This window comes from Meleagris gallopavo, chromosome 6 (assembly GCF_000146605.3).
Source record: "Meleagris gallopavo isolate NT-WF06-2002-E0010 breed Aviagen turkey brand Nicholas breeding stock chromosome 6, Turkey_5.1, whole genome shotgun sequence".
NCBI lineage: Eukaryota > Metazoa > Chordata > Aves > Galliformes > Phasianidae > Meleagris > Meleagris gallopavo.
This window is the reverse complement of record NC_015016.2, coordinates 40,124,970-40,142,844: the sequence shown is the minus strand read 5'-3', so window position 1 is coordinate 40,142,844 and position 17,875 is coordinate 40,124,970. Positions and strand designations below refer to the sequence as shown.

Sequence of the window (17,875 nt, the reverse complement as noted above, 5' to 3'; positions counted from 1 at the left end):
TTTAAAAACAGACTGATCCTATGAAGGCATTCTCAAATTCTTTTATCATCATTTTTTGCCCCATCTCTCTAGCAGGCATACCCATTTGAGGAGGTCAACTATTAGGTGAGTCCCAGACTCATTAGCAATTACTGCCCTCCTCCCTCTCACCCCCTAGAAAACTGTAACAGTGCCAAATCACAGTTTATCTAGATACTCCTTTCATATGTCTTACCATTATCACTAAGGCTTTATCTGTTTCTCTTCTGGCTTATCAACACTCTCAATGTTGATATTCCTGTTTATGATGTTATACTGGTCTGTGTCCCACAGGCTAACTCTCTGTTAACACATCCTATTTCACAGAATCACAGAATCGGAGGGGTTGGAAGGAACCTCCAGAGATCATCGAGTCCATCTCCCTGCCAAAGCAGGTTCCCTACAGCAGGTCACACAAGTAGGTGTTCAGGTGGGTCTTGAATATCTCCAGAGAAGGAAACTCCACAACCTCCCAGGGCAGCCTGTTCCAGTGTTCCATTTGTTTTAGAAAGGTGAGTCTGCACAGCTTTGGCTGAAGCATTATTTACTTCTTCCTTTCTGAAGCTCCCCACTCTGCAGTCCATGCTGCACGCACTGTTGGCACTAGCAAGTGATACAACCCACCAACATACTTGTATTCTCTTAAAGGCTGCACTATCTTGGCTTGCAATGTTCACCACATTTTGTTTCATGAGAATCCAGTTTTGAGTTCCGGCACACCTGTCTGCATTAGATCAATATTTGTAATTTTGTACTGTATTCAGTGTTGAAGATTGTTCATCCTTCATATATTTTGTAATTTGGTCTGGGCACTTCACTCCACCTTGCAAATTACAACTGATCTACATAATTGTTTGGTTTTGCATTCTCATAATCTTTCTCAGGTTGATTTGTTTCAGATCCCAATCGATGTATCAGGGACTATACCAACTACCTCAGTTGGAAAAACTGGTTTCTCTGTTTCCATTTTTATTTTGTGTTCCCATACTACTTCTAGCACTTGAAGGGAGCTTATAAGCAGAAGGGGAACCAACTTTTTACACTATCTGATAGTGCTAGGACAAGGGGGAATGGCTTTAAGATAAAAGAGGGGAGACGTAGATTTAGGTTAGAAGTTTTGAAGAAATTATTTACTCAGATGGTGATGAAGCCCTGGCACAGCTGGCCAGAGAAGCCATGGTGCCCCATCCCTGGAGCACTCAAGGCCAGGTTAGATGGGGCTCCAGGCAGCCTGAGCTGGTGGGCAGCAGCCCTGCCCATGGCAGGGTTGGAGCCAGGAGGGCTTTTAGGTCCCTTCCAACCTAAGGCACTCTATGGTTCCACACTAAAAATACAAAAATCCTTCCCTCTCATCTTCATTTGGTTTCTACCTTGGAACCAATCTTGGAGAGTGAAGCATGCCTCAAAATTGAGACATGTCAAATGATTCAGGACTATTGCCAGAAAAAAAAAAAGATTGTCTTTGTTTTGGCCATACCCACAGCCTGCATATAAGACCCTGTCAGTTGGCCTCTTTTCTTCCACAAAATGTCAACTGCAGTTGCATTTTTAACTGTGCCGTTTTTCCCACTCAGAACATTTTCTTAATCCATTATACTCCAGGTACCATCTGCTGAACAAGTCACACATGGCCAAGAAGCCTGGCCACATTCACCTTTACCAAGTGAATGAACCCAAATTTCTCAGCCTGGAACAATGTGAGCCACTGCACTGCATCCAACTCCAACTGCTTTTGCCAGTTTCTCAAGGGTACAATACCCCAGCACAGTCTCAGAGGCAGCTGCAAACACAGAACAGTCATGCTTCCATCCAACTTCTGTGAAAAGAGGAGAGAGCAACCACTCCGTAGGCCTCCAGTTAGTTGCCTTTTGTTCCCAGTTTCACACTAGGAACACGACTGTGATGCTGGGATCTGAGCAAAGCACTATCAGAAAAAGGACATCTGGGGTACAAATTGTCGTCCATTCCACTGCCCTGCCTGGTGCCAGGGAGTATCCCAGGATGGCTGGGATACCAGTGCTGACCATAACTGTTTTGGATGCAGCCTCAGTGAGTATATGCCAGGATGGTACAACCTGTTAATTAAAGGGCAGAGGACAGCTTTAGAATCACTCTTGCAGGGCTGTATGGCTGTTGGCTCTTAGTAGCTAGCATGGTGCAAGCACAGGGGAAAGCAGGTTTCATCCTTCAGTCTTGCAGGTTGGCTACTCCAAGATGTAGGCAATGACAAGAGCAATCTGCCAACAGGAACACCGCAGTCCAGATCCAACTCAGCATCCCTTCTCTGGTACTGCTTCACAGCCTACCAGAAGAGATGCCAAGGCTGAACACAAGCCTGATCCAAACAAGGAAGCTCCGTAGTATTACAGCTCTGTAACACTCCAGCAGCTTGAGTTAACCTGAACATGAATACCTTAAGACCAGCCCAACTACACCAGCACCCTGGTTTTAAAGCTGGCTTTACCTCTTGGTCTGCTGCTCTCTCAGTCTGTACATATAATGAACATGCATAGAATCATAGAATGGATCGAGTTGGAAGGGAACTCGAAAATTATGTAGTTCCAGCCCTCTGGCGTGGGCAGGATTGCCAACCACTTAATCAGTCAGTGCATCAGGCTGCCCAGGGCCCCATTCAACCCAGCCTTGAGAACCTCCAGGGATGGGGCCCACAGCTTCTATGGGCAGTTGTGCCACTGCCTCACCACCCTCTCAGTGAAAAAATTTCCCCTGACATCTAACCTAAATATTCCCCTTTTTAGTTTAAAACCATTCACCCTTGTCTTATTACTGTCTACCCATGAATGTTCCAAGAAAGGCATAGAGAGAATCTGCTTCTCTCTTTTTTTTGTTTTTAAACCAATTAGGTTTCTGCAGTGACAGATGATTAGCGTTTACAATAATTCAGATATTAAATATCCAGAAGAATTACTGTTGCATAAAATGTGGGTTAGGCAGCATTAGCTTATTTGTGCTGCCTAGTAGCAATTACACTGAACACAGTGTTTAAAATGAGATGTAAAGCCAGGAAGAGGTAAATGAAATTTTATTCTGTGCTTCCTTTTAAGTGAGAAGGTTTGCTGGAGACAAAAATAGGGATTACTACAGTAGCAGAAACTGCAAAATGGCAAGTAACACTATAGCGGAGTTCAACACAGTAAATAATGGAAGAGACACAACCTCTCTGGTCCCCTGCACCTTACTCAGCTCTGGTGGCTGTAGGAAGAAAACAGGAACAATTCATACAGAGATTTGTCCAATATCTTTGAGAAGTTGATAAAATATCTCATTAAGGCACTGCGCTTCAAAGCTTTGAAAGCTGTTATCTTAAATTGCTGCAGTTTCTACGGCAACAGTTTAGCAGGAATCAGATTCTACAGGAACAACCTGCAAATTGTCAATGCAACAAATCACTGCCTCGTAGGTAGAGATAATTAGAATCCCAGCTGCTATTACCAGCTGATAGTATTTCACTTTAGCCTCCCTCACATTCTAAGAACATTCTTTCTCAATAACAAGCATTGCTAAAATACTATGTTTTCTTTAAATACCTTTTGCTTTCCTTCCTGAAGATCCAGGAGCTATTTAATTAGAGAAAAAGATGACTTAACCACATAAAAGACTCAGGCTGTCTAGTCCATATATAACCATTACCAGCTCTTCCTACACTGCATTAAATGCCAAGACAACAGCTGAGCACGAGGGTTAAAAGTAAGGTAGTGCTGTGGTTAGTGGCTACTGCCATCTTGCGAACAAAATTCTAAATGCCACTCCTTTGCTCAGTCAAACTGTATCTGACTGAGCAGAGCAGGGGAAAAAAAATATCTGCGTATCCTCTGCATATTCACCTTACAGTAAGCATTTAACATTCATCTAGACAAGAGGTGACAAACCAGGACAAGTCCTAATGGATATAATAGAGCATTCCAGACTGCTGAGTGCCAATTGAGCATTTAGATACTGAAGTCAGCTGGTCACTGAATCATAGGGGTTGGAAGGGTCCTCTGGGGATCATCCAGTCCAAGCCCCTGCTGAAGCAGGTTCCCTGTAGCAGGTCACACAAAAAAAGATTTTGTGTGGGTCTTGAATATCTCCAGAGAAGGAGACTCCACAACCCCACACTGTTCCAGTGTTCTGTTACCCTCATGTGAAGAAGTCCTTCCTCACATTTGTATGGAACTTCCTGTGTTCTAGTTTTAGGCCATCACTCCTTATCCTATCATTACACATTAACGAGAAGAGGCTGGCTCCATCCACATGACTCACACCATTTAGTGATTTATAGCAGCTGATCCCTTCTCATCTACTGTTCTCCAGGATAAACAGGTTTCAGAATAATCTTTCTGAAGGTAGTTCAGAAAAGGACAGCTGCAAAAGTTTTGTATATTCTTCAAACTGTTTTGTTACTAAGTTTGCTGCCCCCTACCCCGTGCCATCATGGTGGTGGCTCTGCCCCACCAAGTGGCCTGGCTCAAGAGCAACCACACAGCAGTGTGTGATCAACACTGCCTGGGCTGACACTGGGACATGGGGAGGGCACAGGACAGTGCTGACACAAGTTTTGCCAAATAATGGTGTGCTTTTTGATATGCTGACTGAACACAGTCCTGTAACTAGTGGAAGATATGCAGCTGTGCTGTCTGTTTTCAAAAAGGAATCTGAGAATAAGTTTCAAGAACACTGAAAAAAAATTGTCAATTTTTTGCCAGAGTTGTGATTCCTTGCCCAGTTGACATGAATACATTACTTACTAATTTTCAAATGGAATGTGTAAAGCTGCAATCAACTCAACAATCTGATCATGTTTCTTTACCAGACCTTTATAAGCCTCATTTGACCAGAGGGAATACACCCCTTGCTTTGCTATCACACCTTATGCATGGCATTACTTTTTGGCTGTACATACATTTGTAAATGACTGTTTTCAAGGATGAATCAAAGGAAGAGTAAAACACCACCAAAAAAAATCTCTGATAAACACCTTAGGAACTCACTGAAAGTTGCAGCCAGAGCCACCAAACCAGACTGATACATTAGTGTCACAAAAACTATGTCAAATAACCCACTGTTTTGTTTTTGTTGCTCTTTATGTTTTAATAAAAAAAATATTCTAAAACAAAGTTTTGTTAGTTACATACTTTAACTACATGGTATATTTTATATGCAGCTCACGACAATTCTTCCTCACTCAGAGCAGCCTGGACAAACCCAAAGGTTGGATGCTCATGTACTGAGCCATGTCCCCAAGTGGCACATGAACACATCTATTAAATCCCTCCATGGAGGGACAGTTGCACATGGCAGCACCAGCTCCATGTTGGATAAGAATGAGACTGTCTGCAGAGCAGTCTTTTTTTCAAGTTTAATTTATCAAAAAGGAGTACAAGCTGTGCTAATGGTGCTGGGAAGGGGGGGAAGGGGAGGGCAGCCTCTTGAAGGGCTGACTCTGCCTTTCAGCACCACCACCACACACACACACCCCCCATCAAATCCAAACCCACATGTATTGCACATTACATGTGTAGTGCCAGTTGGCAAGTAGCATAGTGATTGCCAATAATATTTCAACCCACCTACACTGTGCATGTCTGTGAAGATAATTGTATTTTGTTATGAAGCAGATACTCAGGTTTTTGTATTTAATTATTAAACCTGGGCTTGTGTTATTTTATAAAGCAATTTAATAAGCCAACATGTTCACGGTGGAAGAAATATCCAGAATACTTGCACAGTACTGACAAATTTTGTAATTTTCAACATCTTCAAGGTGAGAATCATTTGTGCCATGTTTCAAATCATAGCAGCATTCAAAATGAATCTTAAATTGTGGCAAGCTCAAGCTACGACAAGTGATTTCATGCGCTTTGATATGCTGACTAACAGCAGCCATGAAGGTGTGATTGCGAAGAGTGTTTCTCTCTGGTCAGAAAAGCATGACTAGAATTTTCTTTGAATCTAATATTTAATTGCAACTCTGTACATTCCATTTCAAAATTTGCAGGTGATGTATTTATGTTGACTGAAAATTGAGTCCCTATTCTTCATAATATGGGTTATTCTTCAATAACCCATGAAGCACACAGCCATAGGGAACCCAGGAATCCTGGAGTTTCCCCCAAGAGCTCCCTCTTTGGGGTACTAGGATCCCAGAAACCAACCAATGCATTATGCTTTCAAGATAATCCATACTAAATTCATGCACCGCTGTCACATCTATCTCAGTCACCAAGCGTAACATGATGGAAAGTACAACAGTGATAGCAGAGCAGCAAAATCCCAGGCCGCAGTAAGTGAGGATTCACTCAAATGCAACAGCAATAGACACAAAAATAATAAATAAATAAATAAATAAATAAAAGCTACTTACCTTCAAAAGGCCTCAGATACGCAGAAGTCTCTTTTGCCTACACTGCCAACCCTTAAATGAGGTTTAGGAAGGGGTGAATCCTGGCTCCACCTGTTCTGGTCATTCATGTGCATTGCTGGCACCTGAGCTCCTCTGGGTTGGCCCTGCCTTTCCACCAGGTGCTCAATCACAGGTCCAAGCCATGACAGCATTTTTGCTTCAAGGGCCCAAGACAATTCCTGTTCACTCAGTGTGGCCCAGGCAAGCCAAAGGGTTGGACAACCATGCTCTATTGTATTAGCACAGGAAACAGCTCTCTTTTCTCCTTCCTTTGAATAATATGGTTCTAACATAACAGCATCAGAATCTGGTATATTTAAAAGGCCTGTGTTAGATGACAGAAATTTCACCTTTCACATAGAAACCTGAAGCTAAAGCTAGAAAAAAAAATTAAAAACAATTTTTTAAAAGTAGCAACAAAATCCTTAAGTGTCAGCTGTACAACAATCCCACAGGCATGTAGTATATAAAATCTACTACAGATAGTTGGGGGTCAAAAGAAGGTGATTGTAGAAAAACACCAAATGGAGCCTAGATGGTAGGCTTGTCTGTTCTGTGAATTTTCCTTTGAGTACCCTCCACTATTTCAGATGCAAGTTCACTAGGTAGTACAGATGTTGTAAACTTGAGCTGGTGTTGATAGGGCACACTTAGCTTGACAAAGGATAACACAGCACAGAATGGCAGGAACTCTGAAAAAGCACTGAAATGACTGTGAAGTATTAAGCACCTTAGAAGTCAAACCAGAAGAATAAACCTGGATATATTTTTTCAGTCACACAGCTGCTTTTCTAAATCTTTCAACATATTCGGCTTTACCTGTGTCTTTGGCAAAGACCTTCAAAATCAAATCAAATTTTCTTAAGATGAGACTTATGACTTACAGAAGGGTAGATGTTCCTAACCTAGGATCATTTATGTAGAGGCGCACAAGATCAAGAGTCTTTTCAAAAAAATCACATGCACTTTCCTCATGCCCTTACGTTCCTCAATTTCACAGCAGTAGCGTATTCTCCTCAGTGCAAACACAATGAATGTTGGAAGTAGGAAAAGAGTTCTCTAATGAATCATCTTACCTGGCTAGTAGCTTTTATCTGTGCAAGCAATGTATCTGTGTGCCTCCCCACAGTAAAAGCTCACCATCAGCCTTTGTTCTAATAAATTCTCTTAACACATGCTGTTCAATTCCAGTAGAGGACACTGGAGAATCTCACAGAGGAGAGTGATGTTTAGGATTCCATAACTGCAGGAAAATTTTGAGACTATTCCAGGTACATCTGTCCTTATTGACTGTCTCTGGTGACCTTGCATAGGCTTGGTAAAGGCTGAAGGGGTCAGTGCATAGTGCTTTTTTCAGCACAACAGCAGACACATGCATCCCATCAGTTATCACATCTCATGTGATGACTTCTTAAAGCTCCCTCGACTTCCTCAAACTTTACCACAGTTAAAAATGCTTGCAATGATTTGGAGTGCACTGAAGCAGAGGTATAGAGACCAGTCATCTCAAAACCACCTCTGTGTTATGACCATTATAGCTGAAAGCTTTTCCAGCAGGGTAGCATGGTAGAGTAATAAAGATTTCATTTTCAAGGTCTGACTGGAATTGAGACTAAATGAGAACAAAAAATACTACTACTACTTTCCTTTGAATGTGTCCTATACAAAAAGTGACAACAGTTCCTTCAGAAGAATTGTACTAAAGTACTGAAGCTACAGCCACTAAATGGTACACTGCTGTTCAGGAAATGCTTAGTTAGTTCATAGTGAAAAAGGAAGTTAATTGCTATCTGCAGCTAAGTCTATTGAGTTGACTCAAACTTGAAAACTTCTGACTAATATTTTTTTAATACTTGCCTATTTTGAGGAATGCTGAAGTGATGAGAAACCATGATAGGCAATCCTTCAGCCTCATTTATGTGTCATCTCTCTGAAAGGACCAAGCATCCAGCCCTGTAGGACACCTGGAGTTGCAGAGTCCAAACTGCTCTAAAGCCAACAGAGCTACATCCAATCAGAGCAAAGCTGCTGTAGCAAAGATTAACATTTGCTGAGGGAAGCTACAAAACGATGATTGCTTAGATTATAATAATGCTATCAAAATGTTATATCCCTTTCTAATATTTTTTCCATTTATTGTAAATGTTACTAGACATTTATTACTTGTATAGCAGAAAGTGCTAATGGATTGCACAGCAGGGAATCAGTAATACATAAATCCCAGGATGATACTCTCCGTAAAATAAGGAGATGTCATATTATAACCATCCTCAAAGAGTCGTAAGAATTGTGTTGCTTAATCTCTTTTTCCACTGAGGCCCAAGTTTGATTGTACAATAAATCCAGCTTTGGGGCTTATGCTAGCAGATAACAAAAAACAAAAACAAAAAAAAAAAGAAGAAAAAGAAACCAAAACAAACAAAAAAAAGCTGTAAAGCCCTGAAACAAAGCAATGATCTCCTGAAAATCTATTTACAATCATCTCAACTGTATAAGACCTCTGACCAGCTCACATTTGTTCAAAAAATCTGACTGGTTAACTTTGTAACAGCAATAGGCCTTACACTGAAAAAGATATCACTTCTTTTCCTCCATGCCTACAGAGTCAGTGTAAGTGCTGAAAAAAAAAATTCAGTATCACACATTGCATAGTTGTCAAAGATAAACAAACACCTTTGATCTGTATCAGATGCATGTGTCATCTAATAACACATGAGTTGAGTGGAGCAACAACCTGAGTAATTTATGCCACAAGAGATCAAATCCCTGCTTAGAGCCATTCTCAAGCAGGTTGCTCAAGGCCTTGCCCAGTCAACTTCTGTGTATTCCCAAGTAAGGAGGCTCCACGCCTCTCTGGCCCTGTCCCAACATCTGCCTGCACACATCTTCCCCACTCCTCCCAGCAAAAAAAAAACAACAAAAAACAAAACAAACCACCCGAAAAGATAGTATCTCTCTGAAATTTCCCTTCTTGCAACTTGTGTGCAATACATTACCACTGCTGCCAATTGCACAAGTCACCAGATACTTCCCCTGCTGCAGAGTAGCTGGTCAAAATGTAGATTAAAGATGCAGACATGTTTTTCAGATATCATCCAAGAACAAGTGGCTCTGCATTACAAGGAGCCAGGGCCATCAAAGGGAAAAGAAAAATTCCCTTCAAGCAGTCAGGACTCTGACAGACTGAGGCATAACATCAGCATCCCTGTTAGTGACAGAAAAAGCAAAGACCAACACTTTTCTGAGAGTGACAGAGAAGAGTTAAGACCTCTGCTCAGGAAAGGAGAAGCGGAATATACTTAATGTAAAATAAAGTACTTCTAGCTTACAAATTTTCGTTCCAAAGGGGAAACTGAATTGCAAAACCTTGACTGCTTTGGCTCAGCAAAGGAAGAACATATGAAATTAATTAGGGATAAAGAAAAATTGTTTCTTTAACAATTTCCTTCAAGTATAAAATTAGGAACATATGTTTACATACGTTCATATAAAATAGCAAAATGCTGAGTACATTAAAAAGATTAAAATACTGAAGCAACTTAAAAGTATCCCTCACTGAGTCCATTTCATTCTTGCACCTGAGAAATCATACTTAGAAGCCCTACAAATGCTGAAAGAAGATCATGAATGACCTGGGTTGAAAAGGACCATAAAGATCATCTAGTTTCAACTGCCTTGGTGGTCAATCACTAGACCAAGCTGCCCAGAGCCACATCCAACCTTGAATGCCTCCAGGGATGGGGCATCCACAACCTCCTTGGGCAACCTGTTCCAGTGCATCACCACCCTGAGTGAAAAACTTCCTCCTAATACCTAACCTAAACCTCCCATCTCAGTTTAAAACCATTCCCCCTTTTCCTATCACTATCCACCCTTGTAAACAGCTGTTCCCTCTCCTGTTTATACTCTCCCTTCAAGTATTGGAAGGCTACAATGAGGTCCCCCCAGAGCCTTCTCTTCTCCAAGCTAAACAATTCCAGTTCCCTCAACCTTACTTCATAGGAGAAATGGAAAGATGAAATACTGTAATATTAAGACGTCATCATAAACAAGTGATAGAAAAAGAATGCTTATTTAAAAATAATTTTTAATAAAATTGGAAATAGTGATTGCGCCAGTTAATAAGAAAAACTAGAACAAACATTTTTAAAATCAGTTTCACCTGGCAGTGCTGCAGAGGATTTACTTTAAAAACAGGAATACAGGTACTCATCAAGTTTCCTGCTTTGCAAAACCATCTTAAAAGTTTTAATTAGAATTAACATTCATATTTCATATCTGAGGATGAAAACCAAGCGGATGCAGCCATTTATGGATTACCAAACAGATGAACACCCACAAGGAAACACTATGTGCTATCACTGATACTACTGCTAATCAGAAAGAACTTATGTCTTACTGAAAGGCTTTTGAAATTTGCTTTGAAGAAAAACTCTTGGAACACGCAAATCTTCTTTTCTATTCACAGTTTCTCGGTGCACGTATTCATTGACCACTTCCTCATATCCCTCTGCCCTGAAGAGCTGAGACAAGAACTCTAGAAGTGAAAAAAAAAACAACAAAACATTAGACGAAAAATTACGTTTCTGCTATTTTTAAAGCACTAGCCAGTGTTTTTATAAGCTTACATTCTAATGTGTTAGAGTATGGAAAAACCACGTGTGCCTTTAGATTTCAAGCTGTTCTGTGCAAGCAGACTGCTGCACTTGCACTGAATAAAATCAATACAGGACACCTTTGGAAACATCAACTTAAGCAAAACAGCCTGAAAACTGAGACTTAAGCTAGTTACTGTTTAGTTTCCAAAACATGCCACATCTCTTATTTTTATTGAGCTTTCTAATTCTCCCTGTGATTGACACCAATGCATTTTCAAGTTGTACAGCTGGCTTCACGAGGTGAATACAGCACTTACTTCAAATATTTCAGAAGTGATCCAGACTTGAAAATGCATCTCTGCTTGAGAAAAAACCTAGGTTACTTGACCTTCACAAACCATTGCTCAGTAGAAAAAGGAAAAAAACAGCAAAGTGGTTATTGTGGTACCAAGTCTGCATTAAGTCAAACTGAAGACATTTCTCAAACACAAAAGACCACAATTCAAAGCTTATCTCCCTTTGGGATGGCAGAAGTGCCTCACAGACAAGGTGATCTATGCAACAGAGAGGGCTGCCCACACTATTGACTTGTCATATTAGCTACAACTCAATATCCTTCTTTTCCCACCCTTGCTTCAGGTGTGATTCCTCTGGAAATTTAAGCCATACTGAACTTTTGCTCATGTGGCTTAGGAGCACCAGAACTAGAAGAGGTAGAAGAGGTGATATGTTGAGAAGGGTAAAAGGGACCACAAATTTCAGCAGTAAGGCAGGCTTATGTCATCATAAACCCAACAGGAAACACATGGACTGGCCATAAACAGTGTGTGTTCAATTAAAATGGAGAATCCTCATTAATGAAATACTAATAAATAGCACTTGTGCATCAACTGAAATTTCATATGAGTAAATTGAACAAAATCAGAATTAGAAATATTTACTCCTCCCCAAATTTAAGATTATATCTAAGAGTGGAAGAATGGATTCATTGCCATGGAGCATCAGTGTCATTATCTGAGGACAGATACACTACACGGGCACTGTTCAAATCATTCTATGCAGTAATGACTTGATGTAGCAGAATAGTGCCTCTGCTAAATTAAAAAAATAGGACTGGTTGCCAACTGTACAAGAATGATGGAGTCACATTTCTAGTAACAAAGGAATTCTCAAGCATTAACCAATATTTACATTCAAATTAGTAAGATGAATGCAATCAGAATTAATAAGAAGCTGGAGCAGAGGCGGTCTTTGAGACAGTCACAGATAGTCTCAAGGCACAACAACAGCTACATAACCAATGTAAGATCAGTTCACTTTTTTCCTTCCTCCTTCTTCACTCTCCCTATCACAATTATTCCCCCAGAGCACACATTCACACTAGCACAGAATTTCTCATTCAGAAACAATTCTAACACACAATAAAATGGGATTTAAATTTACATAGATAGGCCAGTTTCTTATTTGGTCCCTTTAGCACTCATTCTCTTTTTTAGAGCTAATTTGTTAAAGTGGAACTAAAAATCACTCAGTAAATAACAGCTCTGGAAATGCTTTAATGAAGCTGTAGAATAGCCTGCATTATCTAGGATTTCATCATAGTCCTGTGAAAAACAGAAAAATCTCTGACATGATTAATGTTTTTTATATATCAGAAGCAATTAGGTAATACATTATGTCATAAAATTTGAACATTTGCTTGGCTTTAAATTGGCCTCTTCAGTGGCTATATTTTGCTTCATACTAGGAACAAAGAGCCCACAGAAATAAACACAGAGCTTTCATTTCACAATGCCTACATTTGATAGGGAGAAGAAACGGTCCACTAAAGTTTAGCATGAAGAATTGGGAGTTAAGAGATGAGCTATAAACCCAGTTCATATTGAGAGTCTTAACAAATTCCTTCATGTCTCTGTGCTTCGATTTAGCAGCCAATAACCTGCAGTAATTACCATCCTTCATAAAGCATTCAGAGCACTGAATGAAAAGCTGTTAAAATACTATATCACATGGAAACACTATTTTGCCTCATCTTCATGAAGGAAGAGAGGACAGTGAGCACAGATACTTCCATAGGATCTGAGTACAAGCTTCTCAGCCCTTCGGTCATGTTTCTGCTCTACAAACTGTACACTTTATTGGCAGACTTCATCTTCCACACCAAGAATAACCTCACAAATAACCAGAAATAACTTCAACAAAACTGTGTCACAAATATTTTTTATTGAACTTTTACTGAACTTTGTTCTTTTTCATTTATACAGCATATCTGAATGAAATCTAGCAAATTTAGAAACTTCTGCTCTTGTTGCATGATAGAATACACATGAAGCTTGTAAAGAAGTAACAGCTCCATAAAGTCCTGTCGATCCAATAAACAGCCTCCCATAAATAGTAACAAAAAGAGAAGACAAATGAAGTACACGAACATTTGACAGTCACCTGTGCAAAAACAAAACTCCTGTGGGCATGTTACCAATTCTCTGAATCAAACTTAAGTTGAAGATCACAGAAAAGAAAGCATCTTACCTGTAGTAAAAAAATATGATCTTGTCCCATCTTGTCTAACATAGAAGTTTTCTCCAAGTTTGCTGCCAGATTTAAACCTGAGCATTGCATGATCATACAGTCCATAGTCTCTGAACAAGACACACTTGCCTGGTTTTAATATCTGTCATGTAAAACATATATGCTTTAATAAGGTAGATGGATTTGTGTGTACATGCTTAGACACACGTTATTAAGACATATGCTAACACACTCCATACACAAGCAATATATATTCTGAATTCATTCCTCATGCAACAAAAGTGTTGTATACAAATTGAATTGCTAGCTTTTAAAAGAATTCCTTCCCATGAACACTACAATATGAATTGCCTTAAGATATCTGAACAATTAAATAAGCTTTCTGCAACACTCTTCAAACACAGAGGAAAGAAAAATGTATACACTGTAACAATAAAAATGAAGTCCTAACATGGCGCTTTGTTTGCTGGCTAGGTACCATCTAGCACACAATTCTGCTAAATAAAATATAGAAAACCACAACTTTTTTAATGCAAGAAGGAAAAAAAGTGCAATATAAGGAAAAAAAAGAACAATTTTGGGAAAATGGGTTGCAGGTTAGGTGTTCGTTTTTTTTTTTGTTTAAATTGCTCTTTGATAAAAGAATCAAGCAATAAAGAGTTTAGAAATGTACATTCACTACCCTTTCTGACTTGTGATATTTGATACATGCAACCTTTCTACCTCAGCAATACCAGCTGTATTTGTTGGAGGAGAAAGTGAATATTTGCAACTTGCAAATTCATACAGAAACCTACAAGTGAGTTAAATGAGCCAGACATTTCCATACAGAAAACAGTAATTAGCCTTTTCAGGTGCACGAGCTACGAACCAATCTCAACTTTAGAAAATAGCGGGAGGTACATAGAAAGAAAATCAAACATTCCTTTTTCTAACTGATAACAAAAGGAGCAGGATATCTGATAATGTAAAAGCCCAAAGGCAGACATACATTCATATTAAAAAAATACACATGTTGACTATGAAACTCCACAGTCAATGTATGACTTGAGATCATCTTAGGAACATAAAACCATTTGAATTGTGATCGTTTAGAACTGCCCTCTGGATAGGGTCTATCTTTACCTATCAGCCCACACAGGCAGCCCAGGGTGCTGAGTTTCTCTACATTAATGTTAATCTCCAAGCACTCCATTTCTAAATCATCGCAGGTCAAGCGGGTTTAGTAATAACAATAACATCCTAACTGCAAGTTTTACCACATTCTGGAAGTCAGTTAGTTTGCTATCATCTATACCTCATAACCAAGCATTTCAGCAACCCATGAACATTACTTGTATCAGACAACATCAAACCCAAACTCACAGCTGCAAGATACCATTTTCTTGTGTTCATAACATACACTAGACCAGGATTCAGAATAAAATTGTACTTTCAAGCTAAGGAGAATACAAGTGCTTTAAAGACTGTAAAATAAAGTGTTAAAGGACTACCTTGTAAATGTTCTTCAAGACAAGATGCATTTTGTCAGGATGAATGGCAGAAAGCACAAATATAAGGGTGACGACATCCACAGAATCTGCTGGTATATTTTCTAGAAGATCATCTTTGGTAAGATCACACTGGAACACTTTGCACCTTTCAGTACTATATAAGGCATTTTTCTGCAGGAACAAAAAGAGCACGCTTTCACTGAAAATTAGCAGCACTACATCAAAAAAGTAAATAACAAAAAGCAAGGGAAGCTTCCATCCCTGGGAAATTTTGCTGGTACCATACAGCCAGAAACATAGTACCGCTCCCAAGAAACAGAGTCTTCAGCACATTCATTTATATATATGACCGTAATACTACAGGTCAACATGGAAAAACGTAGGTCAAACAATTCTGTTCTACTCTTCATATAAACAGGCAAGGGAAGCCCATAACTTGTAATTGTGTAAGTTTCTAAGAATACACTAAAAGAAGTTCCAAATATCACACCAACCTTCACATATTCAACAGCTCTAGGAGAGAAATCACAGGCATATGCAAAAATATTCAGATCCTCTTCTAAGAGTGGAAATAAGCAGTTTCCAACCCCACAGCCCGCTTCCAAAATGGTCAGTTTCTGGTCTGCAAACTGAGGTGGAAGAAAGCCAAGAAAAAACACATCATTTTGTTTTCCTCGTGATATCAGCAGAAACACTGTTCAATCAGTATATAAAAAGCAATAATCAAGCTTAATTACTATTGATTCAGAAATTAGCTATCCATTGAATAACCTTGACACTACAGAAGAAGAATCTTGATTTTTGTCAAAGTACACATCTTTTTAGAATGCATTAATATTTCTCAATTACTTGAGGAGTAGATGACTAAACAGATTGTTGTACCATTTCTGTCTTATCTCATTCAGATATAAGGAACAACAGATGCAAATAACTATTCCTCTCATCGATGTTCTGCAATTAGCCTGTAATTCTGGGTGCTTTTCCTTAAAGCTGTGTTTTGAAGTGCTCCAACTTCAAACATCACAGTCTATTTAGGACACAGAAAAAAATGTTCTAGATTTCATTCTCAGTATCCAATTTTAAATTGACCTGATGCACCTGTTTCTGAGGTGGTATCTTTGGTATTGAGAGGGACTGCACAGAGCACTGGACACATAACATGTTAGTGCTCCCAAATTCATGGTTTAATTAGAAGTAGTATTAAATCATTTGAAAACAATCAATCCCATCAGTTACAGAGGAAGTGCATAGAACTCACCTCCCGACATGCTTTTAATTCTTGAAACTCTCTGGTTGTCCAGTGTCTGTCTTTGAAGAAGTTGGTGCTGTTTCTCTTGTAAAAAAGATCCCAGTTCTTCTGTGCCTCTTTTTCCAGTTTCAGCTGTTTGAAGTCAGACACCAAAACCCGATCTTTTGCCAGTCTCTCTGCTTCTTCTGGGCTAAGGAGTCTTGTATTACGGCCTTTTGTTTGGAAAGCACCATCTTCAGTAGATGTTGTTACTGTAGTTAAGCAATCTGCTGATGTGTTTTCATGGAACATCCTAGAATCTTTCACACAGATATAAACACTGAAGACCTGAGGGTGATTTTCTTTTCTTCAGTGTACATTTCTTAACTTAGGTAAAATTCCTAAATACCTAAAAGCAACTGGGGAAAAAAAAAAAAAAAACAGGAAAAGTCACAATGCATATTGATTAGGGCTTTATGGTAATCTATCGTACCTGACAAACTGCAAAGTCATCTGACTTCTCTTAATTTCAGAACTCTTCCACGCAAGCTAACACTGAGTATGAAATCCCATTGATGTAAGAACTAAAGAAGACACTTAAAAGATTCTACTGGTCTTCTTTTTGCATTGTAGAAACCCACCTTCCAGGAGAAAGATGGCGTAGCTATAAACTTCTTGCACTAAAACTGACTTAAAAGGAAAGCTTTGGTTCTGGAGAACTCCAGTTAGCAACACCTAAGACAAATGTAGTCATAAACAGGTGACAGTCTCATTCAAGATGGTAAAACAATTTGTGCTTGCGTTAGCATTTCTCCTTCCTCTTCTCACCTCAGTGAGAGAAACATCAGCATTTATAGCACCAAGTCACTTGGGCAACAGAGCAAAACCAGTATGGTGATGAGAATGCCTGCAGCCAGCCTGTGTGAGCACTCCTTCCCTGCTTCTTCCCAAGTATTCATAACCCTTTTAACCATCACAGTTTGTTTTTTGTTTTGTTTTGTTTTCCCCCCAGGATTTAAGAAAAATGGAGCAATGAAGAGGGCTCTGTGGAGGCTGAGGAGGGATCCAGACCCTACCCCTGATCACAGAATATCCCGAGTTGGAAGGACTCATAAGGATCACTGCGTCCAACTCCTGGCTCCACACAGCTCCACCCAAGAATCCAAAATCCAATCCCAAAAAAGTTAATCTAGTTCTGCAAACATCCAGACCCAGGTCGGCACACTGAATTAAATCCAGCATGGCCAGGGAAGCGCAGGCGACACAAGCGTGTCAGATATGAATGCAAGCAACCCTAGGCAGGAACGAGCATCCATGTTCCAAAATGGAAGTGAGAACGAAGCAGCGGTGCCTAACTTAAAGCAAAATAAATACATAAATAAATAAAGGAACGCTTCATTTAGACATTTTATCATCTGTGATACGAACAGAACCACACAAACACAAGCACGAACTACAAACACGGGCAAAGGAAACAAAGAGCCGTCAGAACCCTGTCCAGTCTCACAGCACTCAGACGCCCAGCCTTCCTCCAGCAGCCTCGCGCGCACCCAGCCCACACCCGCACAGCGCTGCCCGGCGCGGCCCAGGCTGGCGGCAGCTCCTG

The 17,875-nt window shown here is 39.8% G+C and overlaps 1 protein-coding gene across 4 annotated transcripts in view; it reads right to left on the bottom strand.

Moving 5' to 3' along the window:
• The window catches only part of METTL6 (methyltransferase like 6), a 42,929-nt gene extending 25,064 nt beyond the window's left edge, over positions 1 to 17,865 (bottom strand). The window contains exons 1-6 of one of the 4 annotated variants that reach the window (XM_031553957.1): positions 17,777 to 17,865; positions 16,300 to 16,688; positions 15,536 to 15,670; positions 15,042 to 15,212; positions 13,549 to 13,690; positions 10,821 to 10,958 (exon numbers count right to left, since the gene is read on the bottom strand). In XM_031553957.1, the coding sequence (XP_031409817.1) occupies positions 10,821 to 10,958; positions 13,549 to 13,690; positions 15,042 to 15,212; positions 15,536 to 15,670; positions 16,300 to 16,581 (868 nt within the window). In that variant the 5' untranslated portion in view covers positions 16,582 to 16,688; positions 17,777 to 17,865. Of the gene's footprint in view, positions 1 to 10,820; positions 10,959 to 13,548; positions 13,691 to 15,041; positions 15,213 to 15,535; positions 15,671 to 16,299 lie in introns of all 4 variants that reach the window. The other 3 variants (XM_031553956.1, XM_031553955.1, XM_031553958.1) reach the window with 3 other exon arrangements.
• Between the last annotated feature and the right edge of the window lie 10 nt (positions 17,866 to 17,875).